The sequence below is a fragment of the Phacochoerus africanus genome, chromosome 1, assembly GCF_016906955.1.
Source record: "Phacochoerus africanus isolate WHEZ1 chromosome 1, ROS_Pafr_v1, whole genome shotgun sequence".
Lineage (NCBI taxonomy): Eukaryota > Metazoa > Chordata > Mammalia > Artiodactyla > Suidae > Phacochoerus > Phacochoerus africanus.
In genome coordinates, this window is record NC_062544.1 from 110,879,134 (window position 1) to 110,901,518 (window position 22,385).

The 22,385-nt window shown below is 38.9% G+C and overlaps 1 protein-coding gene across 2 annotated transcripts in view; it reads right to left on the minus strand.

Annotated features, from left to right (window-relative positions):
- Positions 1-22,385, minus strand: part of SMARCC1 (SWI/SNF related, matrix associated, actin dependent regulator of chromatin subfamily c member 1) — a 168,365-nt gene that overhangs the window by 82,734 nt on the left and 63,246 nt on the right. For both annotated transcript variants that reach the window (XM_047772896.1, XM_047772905.1), the window contains exons 12-18: positions 18,738-18,797; positions 14,217-14,254; positions 9,717-9,838; positions 7,070-7,141; positions 4,551-4,664; positions 3,318-3,471; positions 2,327-2,440 (exon numbers count right to left, since the gene is read on the minus strand). In XM_047772896.1, the coding sequence (XP_047628852.1) occupies positions 2,327-2,440; positions 3,318-3,471; positions 4,551-4,664; positions 7,070-7,141; positions 9,717-9,838; positions 14,217-14,254; positions 18,738-18,797 (674 nt within the window). The remainder of the gene's footprint in view (positions 1-2,326; positions 2,441-3,317; positions 3,472-4,550; positions 4,665-7,069; positions 7,142-9,716; positions 9,839-14,216; positions 14,255-18,737; positions 18,798-22,385) is intronic.

Here is a 22,385-nt window from a genome sequence, read left to right on the forward strand (position 1 = left end):
GGAATCTGAAAAAAGGACAGACTGAACTTCTTTGCAGAACAGATACTGACTCACAGACATTGAAAAACTTATGGTCTCCAGAGGAGACAGTTTGGGGGGTGGGGGGATGTGCCTGGGCTGTGGGAAGGAAATCCTGTGAAATCAGATTGTTATGATCGTTATACAACTACAAATGTGATAAATTCATTTGAGTAATAAAAAATAAATAAATTTAAAAAAAAGTCTACTCCCATTTCAAAAAAATTTAAATAAGGGGGAAATGTCTTTTATATTGACCCACATGCTGACCTCTTCTGGCACTCTTTATTCTTCCATTTAAATCCAATCCCTTCCCAAAATACGTCAAATGGTTATAGTTTACTCTATCTTTATTTTAGGGTAATTTTATCACATTTCTCAATAACGTCAGAACTTTACAATAGTTTAACTCAATTTAATTTTCTTCTGCCTTTCTTCTCTTTTTGTCATTTCTGTTATAACCCCCCCCCATAAATGGCCACTATTTAAATATTCCATATTCCTTTATGTATAACCATATATTTATATTTTCCATGCTTTTTACTTCTTCCCAAGCATCATGTGCTTCTCCATTTGGAATCATTACCCTTTACCTTAAAGAACTTCCTTTAGTTTCCCTATGCTATGAACTAGTGATAACTGGTCCACCCTTTGACTATCTGTGAAGGTCTTTATTCCACTTTAAATTCTGAAAGATGTTTCTCTGGGTTATAGAATTTCAGGGTAACAGATTTTCTTTTAGTATTTAAAATTGTTATTACATTGTCCTCTGGCCTCTATCATTTCTACTAAAAAGTCTGGCATCAGTTTTATCACTGTGCCTTTGAACTGAGTATGTCCTTGCACACCCCCAGCCTCCTTGGCTCCTTTTATTTATTTATTATTTACTTATTTACCTACTTATTTTCTTTTTCTTAAGGGCTGCACTCACAGCACACAGAGGTTCCCAGGCTACAGGTTGAATCAGAGCTGTAGCTGCCGGCCTACACAACAGCCATAGCAACGCCAGATCCGAGCCACATCTGCAACCTACAGCATTACAGTTCATGGTAATGCTGGATCCTTAACCCGCTGAGCAAGGCCTGGGACTGAACCTGCATTCTCATGGATATTAGTTAGGTTCATTAACCCCTAAGCCACGATGGGAACTCCTGTAACTGCAATTCTTTTCTTTTTCTTTTTTTTTTTGTCTTTTGTCTTTTTTGTTGTTGTTGTTGTTGCTATTTCTTGGGCCGCTCCCGCGGCATACGGAGGGTTCCCAGGCTAGGGGTCCAATCGGAGCTGTAGCCACCGGCCTACGCCAGAGCCACAGCAACGCAGGATCCGAGCCGCGTCTGCAACCTACACCACAGCTCACGGCAATGCCGGATCGTTAACCCACTGAGCAAGGGCAGGGACCGAATCCGCAACCTCATGGTTCCTAGTCGGATTCGTTAACCACTGCGCCATGACGGGAACTCCCCTGCAATTCTTTTCTTTTCTCTGTTTTCTTTTTGGCCGTGGGTTCTCAGGCTAGGGATCAAATCAGAGCTACAGCTGCTGGCCTATAGCACAGCCACAGCAATGTCAGATCTGAGCCACATCTGTGACCTACACCACGGCTCCTGGCAATGCTAGATCCTTAACCCACTGAGTGAGGCCAGGGATCGAACCTGCATCCTCATGGATACTGGTCAGATTCATTTCCTCTGAGCCACAATGGGAACTCATGCCCTTCAACTTCAACCAACTGTGTTTTCGTGTTGGTGTTTCAGTTTCATTTATTTACTAACCTAAGTTCACTAATCCTATCTTTTGCTATGTCCAGCCTGCTGTTCAATCCATCCAATGAGGTAATTTCAGGTATATTTTCAATTATTCACTAGGTATTTAATTCTATTTTTTCTTGTTGACCCTGCGGCATGTAGAAGCTCTCAGGCCAGGGATGGAATCTGAACCACGACAAGAAACAAAGTCGTGGCAGTGACAAGGCCGGTCCCTTAACCCACTACACCATAAGAGAACACTTTGATTCTTTTTACATGTTCTAATTCTCTGTTGAATTTCTCCAATTTCCCCCAATTTTCTTTAACACATAAGTCAAAGTTATTTTTAAATACCTATCTTCTAACCATATAGAAAAAAAGGTAAAAATAAGTGACTACTTTATAAAATGTCATCAGATTTAAGTAGCAAGCTCACCACTTATATTAAAGAAAGTAAATCAAGTTTCTTATGGAAGATGACGCCTCTTAGAAGGAAGACAGACAAAATGGACAAGTTACATTGTACACCATGTGGCCCTAGGGAAAAAAAAAAAAAACCTTACCTTTGCTAATGTTTTCTTGGAATAAATGTCAGTACGAAGACCAAAGTTCTGCAAATCAATTGGTTTTTCCTTGTTCTTCTCAGGAAAATTTAACATCTGCTGAGCAGCAGGAACCTGTGAGTCAAACAAATGATAGATGATTGTAATAATCTCTGCAAAGTCAAAGGGATAAAAATTTTTAAGACTGTTGAATACCGGCACTTAAACTACCCCTGGTAGAGATTTTAGTAAAAATAAAAACCTACATCTCACACTATACTTTTAACAAAATTTCAGCATATAAGAAACATTTTCCAGGAGTTCCAGCCAAGGCACCGTGGGTTAAGAATCCAACTGTATGCCACAAGCTGCAGCACAGGTCATAGCCATGGCTCAGATTCAATCCCTGGCCTGGAAACTACCATGTGCTATGGGTACAGCCATAAAATAAAAAATATTTTTAAATAAGTTTTTAAAAAGAAACATTTTCTTGCCTCTTTTAAAACATACAGAACATTGACAATAATTTTTTAAAAAAATTTTTCACAATAGAAGGCAATTTAAACCTTAGATTAGTGTTATTCCAACTGAATGTATATATAATCTGATTGACATAATCTTTTCAAGAATGTTCACCTTCCAGATTTTAGGAAGGGGAAGAAATTTCAAACAATTTAACAAATTGAAACAGTGTGCCTCTTTATTACTATCTTCAAATTGAAACAGTGTGCCTCTTTATTACTATCTTAGACGGTAGAAGTGATGATGGAGTCCTGAGTATGAAAGTAATCTATAACTTACAGGAAAACCACAGTCTTGGGATTAATGGGAGACAGTTATCTTATACACTAAACCTTCTTAAAGATGCGAACATTTACAAAAGATCAAAAACAAACATAACCTATAAGGTAATAGGACTAGTATGTGACTATAATAAGAATTCCTAAATATAAATGCTGGAAGTGGTTATCTGTTACCATCCATTCCTGAAGAAAAGGCAGTACTAATTTACCTGAGGTGATCGAAGATGTAGAGGCACAAGCCCAGAGGGAGTGTCAGCTAAGACATTGAAATGAGGGGTTGGAGGAGGTCCCATTGCCATCGGTCGACTTTCTGGATCCACTTGGTAATTAACAAGCCCCCACTGCTCTAAAAAGGCATGAACTCTGAAGGATAAAGCTCTGACAGTTAAAATCTAGAGAATGTAACTTAACATCTTCATAACCATCATCACATCTCATTAAAAAACAAAAACAAGTAAACACTTTCTCTGCAGGCTATGAACTATCACAAACTAACTGACAATTTTGGTTTGAGGGACAATTTTTACTAACTCAAAATAATGTTGATAATATAGCACCCCCAAACCTACTACATAAAGCCTAACCATTCCAATCATAGAGATGAGAGAACAAATGCTGATGCAGGTCCATGGTGAAAGAACTTATACATAAGGAGTTCCCATAGTGGCTCAGCAGGTTACAAACCCAACTAGTATCCATGAGGATGCAGGTTCAATCCCTGGCCTTCCTCAGTGGGGTAACGATCTGGCGTTGCCATGAACTACAGTGTACACCACAGACCTGGCTCAGATCTGGCATTGCTCTGACTGTGGTGTAGGCCAACAGCTGCAGGTCAAGGCGACCTCTAGCCTAGGAACTTAACATATGCCCTGGGTGTGGCCCTAAAAACAAACAAACAAAAAAACAACTCACAGGAGATCCCATTGTGGCACATCGGAAACGAATACAACTAGGAGTCATTAGGTTGTGGGTTCGATCCCTGGCCTTGCTCAGTGGGTTAAGGATCTGCCATTGCCATGAGCTGTGGTGTAGGTCGAGGACACAGCTCAGATCCTGTGTTGCTGCGGCTGTGGTGTAGGCCGGCAGCTGTAGCTCCAATTCGACCCCTAGCCTGGGAACCTCCATGTGCTGTGGGTGCAGCCCTAAAAAGAACTCATACATAATCCAAATAACTTGAGGAGACCTGCATTTTGGTTTTACTCTTTAGCAGATTTAGGGCACAGATGTTACCCTAAATCCTCATGCCAACCCACCCTCCGTCTATGGTCAGTTTATGATTTGACCATATAATAGAAGATGTACAATGCAAAATCTTTAAAAAGTAAGACATTTTAGGTATTTTATTAACCAAGAAAACATCCAGTTTAATCCACCTAACATTAGCAATGTCTCAGTAACTCCTTACAGTGAAATATCTGAGAGAAAATGAAGACATTTCTTACCTCATCACAGCACACACATCTCCAGTCAAGTTCCTCCGACAGGCAGTGCTAGTTAAATATTCTTGGGGATTTAGGCGATATGTGTCAATCATAAAATTTCTATATGCCAAGTATCTAAAAGGTAATGGTAAAATTCCTAAGGTGAACACCGCCCCTTTCAGAAACAACACAGAGGACAAAAATTTTTCACATTTCTCACAACAAAACATAACAAAAAGTTCAGACAACAGTCCAGCAGACAATAGTGATATGTAATGAGTATTTACAGTTATTAGTGTAACTCAGGGTAAGAATCCCTAATATGCAAAACAACTCTCTACTAATGCCTAATGACAACAAATAAAATAATCTAATTAAGTTAATGTGAAGTAACAAACTTTTCAGAGGTGAACTAATACATCCTTAGTTGCCACAGAATTTGCAAATAACACATGGTTACTCAGGCTAACTTCCTAATTATAATACTATGTATCTAGCATGCCAGACAATGGTTGAAGCACTTTCCATGTAGTAACTCATTTAATCATCACAATCTCTCCATAAGGTCAGACCTATTATTCCATTTATAGATGAGGATTTAAGAATTTGTCCTAGAACCACAGGCTGGTGAGTGGTGGAGCCAGAATTCAGCACAGTGTGGTGGCTGTGGAACCCATGCTCTTAATATATGCTATATCTAATTTCTATACTCTTCATAGAGCCCCACATGCATGTGGCTCTGACAATGGCTACATTCATTCTGGTTGGCAGTTTTTCAGAGATCTCAATTAGGCAAGAAGCATAACCTATGAAGCCAAACTCCAAGGTAAAACAAGACACTAAAAAAGGAGAGGAGTTTTCGCTGTGGCATAATGAAATGGGTGGTATCTCTGAGCACCCAAGATGCAGGTTTGATTACTGGCCTGACAGAGCAAGTTAAAGATCCAGCGTTGCCACACCTATGGCATAGGCCACAGCTGCAGGTTAGATTTAGTCCCTGGCCTAGGAACTTCCATATGCCATGGCTCTGGCAAAAAAAAAAAAAAAAAAAAAAAAAAAACAGGAAAACTGAAATTCTGAGTCATAGCAGATTCCACCATGTACCCAAGCATTTCTTCAACAAAATACTTAGAACAAGTATGTTAAGAAAACAGACTTTGCCAAATTTCTTGCCAAAAAAAGTAAAACAAGAGACTGGCAGTTTGAAGCTGGCTACGTCAAAGTAGAAAAGCTATTGCTCAAAAGGGTTCTGTATAAGCAGGTGGATAAACAATGACTGAAAGGAGAATTTACAAGTTTAAATGGGTTAAAATGCTAAATTAGGCTTTTAAATAGAAGGCTGCTAAAAATCATAAGTATTTATAAATACTGGCAATATGCAAATTGTGGGCACTAGGCAAAATAGCTAAAAGAACATACCATGTTTAAATAGGTGAAAAAACTACAAAGGAAACTGAGTACACTGTGTCAATCTTTGATTCTGGTTTTAAAATACTCTTTACAGCTTTGATATAAAAAGACTGAAATTTGCTTTGATACCCAAACTTAGAAACTCTATCATGGATAATTTACAACCAGAAAATATTTATCATTTATATTCTGTATTACACCATATGCTTTATGAAGAAAATTATCCCTCTCCAAACTACTTATTTATATATGTGATTTCTTATTTTTTGCTTTAGTTCCAGGCTAGAGGTCAAATCAGAGCTGCAGCTACAGGCCTATGCCACAGCCACAGCAATGCAGGATGTGAGCCACATTTGTGACCCACACACAGGGTCACAGCAACGCCAGATCCTTAACCCACTAAGCAAGGCCAGGTATTGAACCCACATCCTCACAGATACTAATCACGTTCATAAGCTGCTGATCCACAATGGGAACTCCATCTCCAAACAAGTTAAACAAGAAGATATATTTGTCCAATCACATATGTTAATACTAAGGATCACCAGGCAAAGGCAAAAATACTTCCAGATAAACTTCTTCCTTCCAATAGGTTTTTCTATTTCCAATGCAGAAGCACAACAATGCTTATGTAATTAAGATCAATTCATAGGCAGCTATAATATTATATTTGGCATTCTTTTAATTACAGGTCATTCATCAGAAAAATAAGATATAGACTCCATTCTCTCCTAGATTATACATACATATATATAATCAATAATGTAATGTATCCACAAGCTGAGTTACAGAGGAACTCTTAGGGTGAAATCTGAACTCATTTTAGTTATGACCTATTACTGAATTCAACCTTTAGCTCCAAGAGCTGATGTGTATGTAGCTCAAGACTGAGAAAGAAAAATTTTGAAACAAAAATTTCCTCTGAAGCACAGAGTGGTTTGTGGCCGAGATGTAAACAGTGTTCAGAACAGAGTAAGATATTTGCAAACTTCTACACATCAACAAAGATTAACTCAGAAGTGTGCTTTAAGAACCCCCTGCCAAATATATCCAAATATTAAGTTTCTCTAAATACTGTTCTCACTAAAATATGTACAAGTATCAGGAATATATCTTTACATTTCACTCACATCTCTGGAGTCTTGGATTTGTTTTTTCCATTGAAAAACTCAGGAAGAGCACGCCTTTCAATCACATGAATACTAAAGAAAAAAAGAGAATTGGTAGTTGCTTTGAAAAATAAAATTTGAGCGAAGATTGTTTAACTTACTTTACGATAAAACCAACTACCTGTAAAATTTAACTCCGTTGCACAAGTTCCTATGTATAACAGCTTGTAATAAAAAGTTTAAAAATATTTGTAACATGGGTGGGGGAAGTGTGATGGACAGGGAGTTTGGAGTTAGTAGACACAAACTATTACATTTAAAATGGATAAGCAATGAGGTCTTGGTGTATAGCATAGGTAACTATATCCAATCTCTTGGGATAGACCATGATAGAAGAAAATATGAAAAAAATAATTCATATGTATGTATGAATGGGTCACGCTGCTGTACAGCAAAAACTGGTACAACATTTTAAATCAGTTATACTATAATAAAAAAATGTGTAATGGTTTTATTTTTTATGTATTTATTTTTGCTTTTCAGGGCTGCACCCACAACATACGGAGGTTCCCAGGCTAGGGGTCAAATCGGAGCTACAGCTGCCAGCCTACACCACAGCCACAGCAACGCCAGATCCAAGCAGCGTCTATGACTTACACCACAGCTCATGGCAACGCGAGATCCTTAACTCACTGAGCAAGGCCAGGGATCAAACCCACAACCTCATGATTCCTAGTTGGATTGTTTCTGCTGCACTACGACAGAACTTGGTGTAATGGTTTCAAAAGATATAATTTCCATTTGAATTCATACTCATATATCTATATATTTCAATTGTAAATCCTTAATAAATGTAGGCAATTATAAAAGAACTTAAATATAAAATTATATACAGTATATAAAGTTAAAGAAGCTTCCCCTTTCTTACCCCCAATACTTACTGCAGCTTTTCTTTCATTTTTTTCTTTTGCCCATGCCTGCAGCATGTGGAAGTTTCTGGGTCAGAGATCAAACCCATGCCACAGCAACAACCCAAGCTGCTGCAGTGGCAACACCAGATCCTTAACCCACATGGGAACTCCATTACTTCAGTTTTTCTATTATCATAACCAAACTCAAAAAGCTCCTCAACAGAGTTCCCGTCATGGAGCAGTGGTTAACGAACCCAACTAGGAACCATGAGGTTGCCGATTCGATCCCTGGCCTCGCTCAGTGGGTTAAGGATCCAGTGTTGCTGTGAGCTGTGGTGTAGGTCACAGATGCTGCCTGGATCCCGAGTTCTTGTGGCTGCGGTGTAGGCCAGAAGCTGTAGCTCCGATCTGACTCTTAGCCTGGGAACTTCCATATGCCGCAGGTGCGGCCCTAAAAACCACAAAATCTAAAAAAAAAAAAAAAAAAAAGTTCCTCAACACACTGAAGGCTTTAGATAGTATTATGTTCTTGTCATAATTTATGACTAAGATGAAATCACGAGACAGGAAGAGTTCTTTGGAAAATGGTGGACAAAAATCACAGTAGCTGGCATGGTAATAACATGGTAAAATGAATGACCAGCCAAAAACAATGGAATTAACAAAAATAAGTTTCTCTGGCTCTTGACATTAATGCACCTTTTTGTCTAGCACTCACCAACCCTCATTAACCGCTGAGCCATGAAGGGAACTCCCCCAGAGTTGGTTTTAAAAGGTATGCTGAAAAGTCTCAATATTAGAGGCCATATATTGTGGTTTTGGAGGAAAACAAGGTACGACTCAGTGGACCATCCACTCTATTCTTTTAAACTGTTTTTTTTTTCTTTTTCCTTTTTAGGGCCGCACCTGAAGCATACACAAGGTCTGAGGCTAGGGGTCAAATTGGAGCTTTAGTTGTTGGCCTATGCCACAGCCACAGCAATGCTGAATCAGAGCCATGTCTGTGACCTACACCGCAGCTCACGGCAACACTGGATCCTTAACCCACTGAATGAGGCCAGGGATTGAACCCACATCCTCATGGATACTAGTCAGATTCGTTACCACTGAGCCACAATGGAAACTTCCTTAAACTGTTTTTTAAAGAGATATGTTTACATACATATACATATTTCAAATCACATCTACCCTTTAAAATGATAATGTAATAATCACTCAAAAGATCCAAACAGGACCACAAGATTTTGAGTAGGAGCAGCAGAGCTGAAATAAGCATATAAACTTCCAATGAAAGTACCTTAAAGAAACTAACATCAGAGTTCCCATTGTGGTGCAGTGGCAACTAGTATCCATGAGGATGTGGATTCAATCCCTGGCCTCACTCAGCAGGTTAAGGATCCGGCATTGCTGTGAGCTGTGATGTAGGTTGCAGACATAGCTTGGATCCCACTTTGCTATGGCTGTGGTGTAGGCCAGCAGCTACAGCTCCAATTCAACCCCTAGCCCAAGAACTTCCATATGCCACATGTGCAGCCGTAAAAGAACAAACAAAAAAATCCCCACCATTTAATTTCTATCCCTAAATAAAACAACTAAAAGAACACAATCCAAAACTAAAATCACTTTCCATCCACCTTCATCTAGTGTAACAGTGATTACTTAAGTAAACTCAGGCAGAATAGTACAATGTAATTTCAAAGAAAATTTTCCCACTCCTAAGTACCACGTTCACAGAAATAAGTGACCCCACTACTCACCAGTTATAATCAAACCATGATGCATAGCTGGGAATAATAATGTGATTGGTCTGCTCTGTCACATTATCTTCACCAGCATCAACTGATCGACCCTGATCACCTTTACCAGGATCTTCATCTTCCTACAGAAAAGAAGCCAAAGTTCAGAGAAAGAGAACTACTACATTGAGATATGGAATAGCTTTCAAACTTCTAGTCACATAAAATGAAGCTAGCTGATCCAATTTCTAAGACCAGAAAAACAAATTTCAAGTAAAAACAGCCTTTCACAGTTTTAAGGTACCTTTACAATATGTCCAGATGAGATAGCAGACTTTATTCCTCTTTTTTACAGATGAGGTAATCAACTCTTAGAAAGCCCCAAACTTTTTCCACAACAGCCAAGTACTTATTTGTCTATTTTTACCTACTTCTAGGATTACAAATCTAAATTACTAGTTCTCTATTTTTAAGGTGGTAACTCAATGACACTAATAAGACATAATGGTAGGTTTTCCCCAATCCAAAAGCCTGAATATCTGCTAACAGCTAAATGTGCATTATCTGTCATTCCTTACACTTAACAGCATGTACTAGAACTAGTAAGATTTAAACAGGATAAAACTATAGAAAGTCCAGTTACAGAGCATACACTCTTAATAATTCTCACTACTCAAAATTAGGTCTGACTTTTATCAGACTTATGGAGGTTTTGTTAATGAGTCCATCTCAAAACCTGTTTTATGGAAATATAATAATTTCAAAAATCACTGCTTTAAGTCAAAAGACAGGAACATTCTATATGCTACCAATAAACAGTAATAATTACTTTTACTTACTGATTTATTTTTAGGACTGCACCTGTGACATATTAAAGGTCCTGGGCTAGGGGTTAAACTGGAGGTAAAACTGCCAGGCTACACACAGCTGCTGCAACACCATATCCAAGTTGTGTTTTCAACCTACATTGCAGCTCACGGCAACGCCAGATCCTTAATCTATGGAGCACAGGAAGGGACTGAATCTAAATCCTCATGAATACTAGTCGAGTTCATTTTGGCTGAGCCACAGCGGGAATTCTCAGTAATAACTATTTTTATTTTATTTTTTATATATTTTTAGGACTACACCCACATAAATGGAAGCTCCCAGGCCAGGGGTGGAATCAAAGCTGCAGCTGCCAGCCTATGTATGCCACAGCAATGCCAGATTTGAGATACATCTGCAACCTATGCTGCGGCTTGCAGCAATGCCAGATTCTTAACCCACTAAGGGAGGCCGGGGATTGAACCCACATCCTCGTGGGTAATAGGTTATTAAATAAATTCGTACTTTTAATATGATCTAATATACAGTTTAGAGTCAAATGGATCCCAGTGTCCCAGAACTGTCCTTTAGATTTTTCTCAATCCAGAACCTGATCAAGGATTCAACATTTTATCCTTTAGTCTCTTCTAATTCCTGTCTCCTTTTTGTGGGGGGAGGGAGTTCATTTATGACATCAAAGTTATTGAAGAATCCAGACCAGTCATCTTGTAGAACATCTAACAATCTGTTTATCTCACTGATTTTTTGGAATTAACTCAAGATTAAACATTTTTATCAAGAATACTACAGGATGGAGTTCTGGCCAAGGAGCAGCAGGTTGAGAATCTGACTGCAGCAACTCAGGCCACTGCAGAGCTTGGGGTTCAATTCCCAGCCCAGTGCAGTGGGTTAAAAGGATCCAGCACTGCTGCACCTGAGGCACAGGTCTCAACTGTGGCTCAGCTTCAATTCCTAGCCCAGGAACTTTCAAATGCCACAGGTACAAGGAAAAACCAAAAAAGGAAACTTTTCAAGTTTTGAACCATATTCTTTTATAATGGTTCCATAGGTTAATTTCTATCTTTAATTCAATCTAAATTGTCCTATGATATATTACTTCAGGTTAGGATCTAGTTACTGCTGAAAACTTAAGACAATAGTCTCCTTAAGATCAATGAATATCAAAAAAAAAAAAATTTTAATGTATGAAAGCACCAAGAAAACTCTGGCTGTTACTTAAATAACATTGAAACAAACGTGTTAATACTGGAGTTTCATAGTGGCCTCGCTGGTTAAGGATTTGGAGTTGTCACTGCTGTGTCAGAGGTTTGATCCCTGACCCAAGAACTTGCACATGCCACTTACACAGCCAAAAAAAAAAAAAAAAAAGGAGCAAAAAATGTGTTAATACTGATAACAACGATAAGAAATTTTATTTCCCAAACCCCAGAAGCTAGCAAAAACTATGTTCATTTCCTTTTGTGGTATATAGGTTTTACAAATTCAATTCAGAAAATTTCATTTATTCAAGAAAACCAGGGGAGTTCTCTGATGGCCTAGCTGGGTGAGGATCCTGAATTCTCACCGCTGTGACTGTGGCAGCTATTGTGTGGTATAGGTTCAAACCCTGGCCCAGGAATTCCCACATACTGCCTACGTGGCAAAAAAGAAAAAAAACAGGAGTTCCTGTCGTGGCGCAGTGGTTAACGAATCCGACTAGGAACCATGAGGTTGCGGGTTCGGTCCCTGCCCTTGCTCAGTGGGTTAACGATCCGGCGTTGCCGTGAGCTGTGGTGTAGGTTGCAGACGCGGCTCGGATCCCAAGTTGCTGTGGCTCTGGCATAGGCCGGTGGCTACAGCTCCGATTTGACCCCTAGCCTGGGAACCTCCATATGCCGCGGGAGCGGCCCAAGAAATGGCAAAAAGACAAATAAATAAATAAATAAATAAAATTTAAGGCTCATTTTAAAAAAAAAGAAAAAAAACAAACAAAAAAAAGAAAAAGAGAGAATCTGAAATAAACACTGCAACCCTCATTTAAAAAAAGAAAGCAAGCCAGGGAGAGGCTGACATTACAATCATTAAAGGATAAGGGTCTACAGTTTAACTGTCTCACAGTGAGGAAACAAGCAGGGTAGAACCAGGTGTCAGAGTAATTAATTCTGTCTTATGTTTAAGTTATATGATGGACTGTCCATAGTTTCAACATCTTTGGCATTAAAAAAAAAAAAAATCTTATAGGGAAATTCTGCTATTTTGGTCTCCTTTACCACTCTACAATATTATTTATTCTGAACGATGATATCTTTTTAGAAATGTAATATTCATCAATATTTGTAGGTAGCTCTTTGAATACAGAAGTTTGATTCTTGTAAAAAAAATCCTAAGAACAATTCAGCTGAAGAACCATCTGTAGAAGAATTCTTGAAACACTTTTCCTTGAAATCTTGTCATGAATATGTTCATTTCATGAATGTATAAAAAACAACAACTGTCACTCTGGGAAGATTCTCTGACTGAAAATGGGAACTACCCATTTTCAGCATTAAGGAAGTTATTTCAAGGAGATTAAGGATTAGTGACACGACTTAACAATCAAAGATGACAGTGAATAAACGATAGGATGTTCATTAAAAAGAGAAGTAAAACCCTGCCTTAAATGCAACACCTTCCAACAGCCTAATTATCAATATGTCTCCACAGCAGAACTGATGAATGAGGAAATAGTTGACAGCAAGGCTTGGAAAAGGTGAAGAGCATGATCAAAGGCTACAATACTTGTAGAATGGGGCTGCACTAAAAGAAATGGTAGTGAGAAAATCAAAGCAAGGCTCAGTCCCTGCTCACCTGCGCTGTCTGATTTCACCTGGGACGATGTACGCAGCTCTGATTATAAAATTGCAACCAGGAGAGTAAAAGAACCAGAGACTATAGCATATGAGGGATACTACCTGGGAAAGCAGCAATTTCTTCTTGATAAATTGGGAGGCTCAGAGTTCCTATATAGCTCAGCAGATTAAGAACTCTACTAGCATCCATGAGGATACAGGTTCGATCCCTGGCCTTGACTGGTGGGTTAAGGATCTAGCACTGTTGCAATATGCGGCATACGTCAAGGATACAGCTCAGGTCTGATATTGCCAGGGCACAGGCGGCTAAAGCTCAGATTTGGTCCCTAGACTTAGAACTTCCATAAGTCTAAAATGACCAAAAAAAAAAAACAACTTTGGGAGGCTCAAGAAAGAAACTAATTTGAGTAACTGTTTAGAAAGATTTAAAAAAATCAGAGGGGAGTTCCCGTCGTGGCACAGTGGTTAACGAATCCGACTAGGAACCACGAGGTTGCGGGTTCGGTCCCTGCCCTTGCTCAGTGGGTTAACGATCCGGCGTTGCCGTGAGCTGTGGTGTAGGTTGCAGACGCGGCTCGGATCCCGTGTTGCTGTGGCTCTGGTGTAGGCCGGTGGCTACAGCTCCGATTCAACCCCTAGCCTGGGAACCTCCATATGCCGCGGGAGCGGCCCAAGAAATAGCAACAACAACAACAACAAAAAGACCAAAAAAAAATTAAAAAATTAAAAAAATTAAAAAAAATTTAAAAATCAGAGGGCTTCCAAATAGAGTATTTCCAAGAACACTTCCAATTCAGCGTTTCTACTGCTCAATACAGGGGATCCTTATGAGTTACTCTTGCACCAGACCTAACTAAATCATTACCTTTCCTCCTGTTGTGACTGTTTCTTCATCCTGCTCATCTGCAAAATTAAAACACATAAGTTATTTAACAGGAAAATGCTATTTGGATTACCTGGAAACTTTAAGGTTTAAGGAATTGATATTAAATAGAGAAAAGCAAAGAAACAGCAGAGCATTATTAAAGCAAATTTACCCTTAATAATAAATTAGAATTGTACATAAGCACAGAGCTGAGTAAAAATTCCAAGTACGAATCATTAATAATTTCCAACAATAGGGCATTTATAATTAACTACTGCTTAGCTACTATCTTAATCATAATCTTGGTAAGGGACTTGGAAAGGGCTCTTGCCTCCTGAGGCACAGTGAAACAAAGTAATGACATTTTGGATCCCAGAGGAAATGACTAAAGAATGAGGAGTAATGAAGGAGGTGATAATATATCCCTACTAAGTCCTGCTAAGAATGCTGATACCTTCTGAGTATTGGGGACTACAGAATCTAAATGCTGGCTTTGCCAAAAAAGAGAGGCAAATCCATGTGCAATTTAAACTAGGCAGCTGATTTCCTTAGTGAAAACTAAAAGTGCCAGTGTGGAAAGGTTAAGAGGTTATGGCACAAATAATTACATTATTAAGTTCTTGTAACATTTCATTTCTTATATAATTATTATCACACTTGGCAACGACTAAGACATTGTAAAGTTCAAAAAGAACACAAAGAAGCCCCTTTTTCATTATTCATTATACAAATATTTCTGCTGTTTTCAAATCTGCTATTTCAAAAGCACTAAATAAATTGTTTAGACCTTGGGACAGTATCTATAGCCCACAGGCAAAATCTGGCCCACTGCTTATTTTTGTACAGAATCTGGTAATGTGATTCTCAGCATGTTCCTAATCAACAGTAAACTGATAAAAAGGAGGGATTCACTGTGCCTAGACTGTGCACAGAGTGACTTGTGATAATCTTCTGCAGCCTGAAATTTTGGTTTGAGCTAGGCAGAGTGCCCTACCTGACCAATTAAAAAAAAAACAAACCCCACAGATTGTAGACTTTGAAATGCACTTCCTTATGCAGAAGCACTGCAGGTATACTGCTGCATTTTTGTTGCTTTTGGAAGAATGTGACCCTCTCATGTGAGGAAGAGGGCATTAAGGAAGCCTAAACTTAGACTCTGCCTTTGCCATTTTCCCTCATGATCTGTGTATGCTTCATATGTCTCTAAAATACACATCAGCACTGAGTACCACTAAATGCTGAGCTCCCTAAGTTCTCCTAGAGAATCTCCAATCCTGGGGATGGTCTTAGGGATTCCCATCACATCTACAAATGAAGAATGACTTTAGGAGTTCCCATTGTGACTCTGGTTAACAAACACGACTAGGAACCATGAGGACGCAGATTTGATCCCTGGCCTTGCTCAGTGGGTTAAGGATCCAGTGTTGCCACAACCTGTTGTGTAGGTCATAGTCGCAGCTCGGAGCTGGCATTGTGGCTGTGGTGTAGGCTGGCAGCTACAGCTCCAATTCAACCCCTAGCTTGGGAATCTCCATATGCTGCAAGGGTGGCCCTAAAAAGACAGACACACACACACACACACACACACACCAAAAAAGAATGACTTTAGAATTTTTAAATGCTAAAAAAGACAATCAACAGAAATATATATATATATATATCCTGACACTAAAAACTTAACTGAAATTCAAATTTGAGTGTCCATAAATAAAATTTTTATTGGAATAAGCCATGATCATTTGTTTATATATTATGGATGGCTGCAACTGTGCTATAATGGCAAAGTTGATTAGCTGTAACAGCAACCTTATAGCCCAAAACACCTTAAAATATTTACCATCTGGCCCTTTTGAGAAAAAGTTTGCCAACCTCTACTTTAGAGGTTATAAAGTGATGAGTAATATTTTAGCAGGTAATAAGGAACTGGCATTTAAATGTTTAAATTTTATAGAGTGCCTACTATGCACCAGTCACTGTTCCAAATGCTAAGGACACAATGATGAAAAAGTGCCTGTCTTTATGGAGTTTACATTTCACTTAGGCATGGCAGGATATAGAAAAGAAAATAAACAAAAGGACATCAAATGCTGAAAACTGCTGAGGAGAGAATAAAAACAAAGTAATATATTTTAGAGAGGAACTGGGTGGGTGGGCTCTTCCAATGAAACACAGAGGTAAGCCTCTCTGAAAAGGTGACATTGAAGCTGAAACCTTAGGGAAGAAAATGGCAAACATTCCATTCTTCTTCCATGGAGAGGGAGAAGCCAGATCAAAGGGCCCCAAGTGAGGATGTACCTGCCAATTTCATAAAACTGAAGAGCCACTGTAAGCATGAATTGAGGATGAGGGAAGTGAGCACATTACAAGAGCAGAGTGCACTAGCACTAATGAAAGGCAGACTTGGATCTGAATCTGCTCTCACTTAATAACTGTATGCTTGGGAAAGGTTCCAGTCTCCATTTCCTAATGAATAAAACAGGGCTAACATGGTTCTACAGTGAAATGCAAACATGTGTAGAATGATACCTGACAGGTACTCATGTAATGTTGGATACTGTTCCTTGATTTTTAAGTTAGAGATAAATACATGCTACAAAGGAACAGAGGATTTAGCGTGTGGCAAATTATGGTACTACTAACATGAGTTATCCAATTCTGCACAGGGACTATTTTTCTCCTAGGAAGCAACCAAAAGAAATCTGGTAAGCCTGTCAAAAATCAGCATTTTGGGAGTTTCTGCTTTGGGGCAGTGGGTTAAGAATTCAACAGCACCTGGTCAGGTCACTGCAGAGGTACAGGTGTGACCCCAGCCCAGCAGTGGGTTAAGCCAGCATTGCTGCAGTTGTGGTATACATCACAACTGCAGACTGGATTCAATCTCTGGCCCAGGAACTTCCACATGCCACAGGTGTGGCCATAAAAAAATTTATTCACTGATTGATTAAATAAATTTTTTTTGTCCTTTGGGTCCTGGGAAACCAAAGGATAACCAACTTCCCACTAGACGGTGGCATTAAAATTTACTTAGCTCAGTGGTACGTAAGGCAGAACAAGGATCAGTTAAAATAACAAACATAACTCTCAGTTGATAGATCAGTCACACCTGGCATGGTTTAGGTTATACCCTAATGCACAAAGCCACATGCTTACATGATACACAAGAAGCCTGACGGTCCCTAGACAAAATGTCAGGACAACAATGTCTAATTCCATACAGCCTAACTCTCGAGCTGTGTTCAGCAGCATGTGCAGCCACAGCACTCCTGAGGCCTCAAGGTGTTCAAACACAAAGAAAAGATCTCTCACACCCTGCCCTAAAATGTTAATCCAGCTGGGACCCCAGCTTTTCCTAAAATTGGCTTCAATTTGATTCCTCTGATAAAGTCTACTACAAAAATACTCTAATAGTCACCTAGCTTTTAAAAGACAACTGGCCATTCCGTTAACACAACAGAATTATTCTTTTTCTTTTTTGTCTTTTTTGCCATTTCTTGGGCCGCTCCTATGGCATACGGAGGTTCCCAGGCTAGGGGTCGTATCAGAGCCATAGCCGCTGGCCTACGCCACAGCCACAGCAACGTGAGGATCCAAGTCGCATCTGCGACCTACACCACAGCTCACGGCAACACCAGATCCTTAAACCCAACTATCATACGACACATAAGTAGATCTCAAAAATCACTATTAGGTCTAAAATTCCATCAATTCATAAATTTAATATATAATGAAAACACCAGGATCTTTGATTTTTACAAGTGAAGAAAGTAATTGAGATCACTGTTCCTTATATAACTTTCAGGAACAAAGACATTTAAAACGACCACTACTTTTAAAAATTGGAACAAGTGACTACCCTCACAACATACGTAAGAATTTTACCTTACTTGTGAAAATGTACTCTAAAACTTGAAAATACAGTAAAAGGATGGTGTGATTCTCATTCTACTCAGTGTTAAGGAAACTTTCAGTTGGCTTACAAAGTATTAATAGTCAATAGATTATTGTTCTGAAGATATACATGTTGTTAAACAAGTACTTCAGGAAGGTTATAAAATGTTTTAATTACAACTATTTCTTTGAAACTCAGATATTCTGATTTAGATACAATACTACCAGCTTTGCTAGTCTGCAAGAAAACATTATGCTCTAAGAGAGGCAGATCAGTAAGAATGGAAAGAATGAATCAAAAAAAATTAAATTTTCTAATATGCTAGCAAACTAAACAACAATGGTACTATGGTAGCCATAGTTAATATCTGTGCTGGAGGAGTTCCCTTGAAGAGCAGTGAATTAAGGATCCGACATTGTCAGTGTAGCGGCTTGGGTCACAGCTGTGGCATGAGTTCAATCCCTGGCCCAAGAACTTCCTATAAACTTTTTTGTGTGTACAAGAAAAAAATCTGTGCTATAAAGCAGAGCAGCTGAAAGTGACATCTCTCAGTAAAAAAAGGATTATCAGAGAAGCTGACATATTCAAGAGACAAAACAACAGAGAACTGTATAGATTTTTCTGGTTTTTACCTAGATCTGCTACAGTTCCTCCTTTAACAGGTGTATTTTCACTATCTTTCTTTGGGTTTACTAGAAAGAAAAAAAAAATCATATTTTAGGGGAAAAGTGCTATTTGTTTATAAGAAAACAGAACAGATGATTAAAAACACATGAATCACGCTACAACTCCAACATCATTTAGTACTCACCTCTGTAAAATCGTACACTTTAACATAAAAATCACACGCCCAGCTATGAAACATTAACACTTAATGTAACAGACCATATTTTGTAATTAATTAAACAAGCATGATCTTTTTTCTTTAGAAAATAAACAATACGGAAATATAGAAAGCAACCCTGAAAAGAACCTTTAAATCTCTTTTACAAGAGTATTCCTAATTATGTTTTTTTGGTACCATTATGGACTCTCATTTTTGTGCCATTCATGAAGAAGACAAGTTGAAGCATGATTGAAACCTTTTACACATCCGTGTAGACTTCAAAACATTCTAGGAGTTCCCGTCGTGGCACAGTGGTTAACGAATCCGACTAGGAACCACGAGGTTGCGGGTTCGGTCCCTGCCCTTGCTCAGTGGGTTAACGATCCGGCGTTGCCGTGAGCTGTGGTGTAGGCTGCAGACGCGGCTCGGATCCCGCGTTGCTGTGGCTCTGGCGTAGGCCGGTGGCTACAGCTCGATTCAACCCCTAGCCTGGGAACCTCCATATGCCGCGGGAGCGGCCCAAGAAATAGCAACAACAACAACAACAAAAAAAGACAAAAAGACAAAAAAAATTCTAAAAGTTTTTTAATCTTTTTTTTTTTTTTTAAATGGCTGTTCTGGGGACACATGGATGTTCCCAGGCCAGATAATGAATCCAAGCCAAAGATGCCACGTACAGTGCAGCAACGCTGGATCCTTTAACCTACTGTGCCATGTCGGGGATCAAACCCAGTCGCTGCAGTCTGATTCTTAACCCACTGTGCCACAGAAGGAACTTCAGGTTTTTAAATCTTAAGTGTATAAATTATTCATACTATACTTACTCCTTGGCACTCTACTTTTCTCATGTGTACCCCTGTGCTCTCCATGTTTTAGTTACATCTCTTTGATATTTAACAGATTCCATGAGTCCAAGTGCGGATCATAAGGTAACTAGCCCATAAGGATGGAAATTTACTTATTTTTCAATTTCTCATTCTGTAATCATCATTCTTTTATATTTATCTTTACATGTGCATATAATTATCTAAGATGAACTATGAAATTAAAACTGTTACTGTATGTACGCTTTGAAAAATATGATACAGCTAAATTGTATTAAATGGCTTCATCAATTTATACCTCCATTAATAGCATTTGAGAGTACTCACTTCCTCAAAACAGTTATACTCTGGGAATCATCTATTTTGTAAGTTTGAAAACCTGAGAAATAAAAATTACTTTAATAATTTACATATCCTTGATTATGCGATGTTAAGCATGTTTTCATACATTTACTGATACTACTTTTTAAATAAAATTTCCAATACATAATACTTTGCCCGTCGAAGTTCCCTTGTCATCAAGTTAAGGATCCAGTGTGTCCATAGTTGTGTGCAGGCTGCAACTGCAGCATGGGTTTGATCCCTGGCCCAGGTACTTCTACATACACAGATAAGGTGGGAAAAAAAAGAACTTTGCCCTTTTTCTATGTGGTTTAAGAATCTTTACATAGTTAGGGTTTTAATTCTTTGTTAAATGGGTTACGAATATTTTCTACAACACTAACACTTGCTTAAACTATAGTAGTATTTGGGATTTCACCACTTTGTTTTTAAACTTAGCACTTTAATCCACCTGAAGTTTAAATTCTTATATTTGATACAAGGAATACTAAATTTTACAGTACTTTTGGAATAGTCTGGTCTTTTCCCACTGAATTGCACTGCAAAATTCATAATTAATTAAATTCATTAACAAATATGGGAGTTCCAGTCATGGCTCAGTGGTAATGAATCTCATTAGAAACCATGAGGATACAGGTTCAAACCCTGGCCTTGCTCAGTGGACTAAGGTTCTGGTGTTGCTCTTAGCTGTGATGTAGGTCACAGAAATGGGTCAGATCTGGCGCTGCTGTGGCTGTGGTGTAGGCTGACAACTTGGATTCCAATTCAACCCCTAGACTGAGAACTTCCATATGCCCCAGGTGCAGCCCTAAAAAAGACGGAAAAAAAAAAAAAAAAGGATCTAAATCTTAATTAGCCATTCCATTCCCCTGATGGATTCAGCTTGCTATGTCCAAACCATATATATTAATCACTACAGCTTCCCAATTTATTATTATTTTTTTAAGACCATACCCATGGCATATGGAAGTTCCTGGAGCTAGGGGGTCAACTCAGAGCTGCAGATGCTCACCTAATGCCACAGTCACAGCAATGTCAGATCAAAGCGGCATCCCATGACCTATGCCCAGCTTGCAGCAACAGTGGTTCCTTACCACACCAAGCGAGGCCAGACATCAAGTGTACATCCTCATGGATACAAGTTGGGTTCTTAACCCACTGAGCCATAACAGGAACTCCCTATAGCTTCCCAGTTTAGCAAGTTATCTGTTAGGACTATCACCACCATCACAGCTCTTTTATTTACAGTAAATCTTCTAGAGTTCCGGTCATGGTGCAGTGGAACCAAATCGACTAGGCACCATGAGGTTGTGATTTTGATCCCTGGCCTCGCTCAGTGGGTTAAGGATCCAGGGTTGCCATGAGCTGTGGTATAGGTTGCAGACATGGCTTGGATCTGATGTTGCTGTGGCTGTAGCGTAGACCAGCATCTGTAGCTCCAACTGGACCCCTAGCCTAGAAACCTCCATATGCCTCGGGTGCAGCCATAAAAAGCAAAAAAGAAAAAAAAGAAAGAACGAACGAGAGAGAGAGAGAGAGAGAGAGAGAGAGAGAGAGAGAGAGAGAGAAAGAGGGAGGGAGGGAGGGAGAGAGAGAAAGAAAGAAAGAAAGAAAGAAAAGAAATCTTCTGATTACTTTTGTGAATTTTCCCACTATATGACATACAAAATATATTTGTGTAGTTTTTACTGCCCTATTTTGCATATAATACAATGATTTTTAGAAATGCATATATTATAAATGACTATATTTTTCATCCTTAAAAAAATTAATGTTTGAAACAAAAAAAGAAAAATGTTATAGGGATTATAGCACATGTAGAAGTAAACAATATGAAAACATCACAAAAGATAGGAAAGGACAAATTATAGTAAATTTCACACATTTTTATTTCAACTAGACAGCAGTGATTCTTAAACAATTTGGTAAGTTAAGGATATATACTGGAGTTCCCATCATGGCTCAGCAGAAACAAATCTGACTAGCATCCATGAGGATGCAGGATCAATCCCTGGCCTCCCTCAGTGGGTTAAACATCTAGCGTTGCCGTGAGCTGTGTGTGGCGTAGGTCGCAGAAGTGGCTCAGATCTGAAGTGGCTGTGGCTGTGGCATTGACCATCAACTACAGCTCCAATTCAACCCCCAGCCTGGGAACCTCCATACTGTGCCAGTGTGGCCCTAAAAAGGCAAAAAAAAAAAAAAAATTAAGGATATATACTGTAATCCCTAAAGGACCAACTAAGAACAAAATATCTAAAAAGCAAACAGAGAATTAAAAAATCCACACA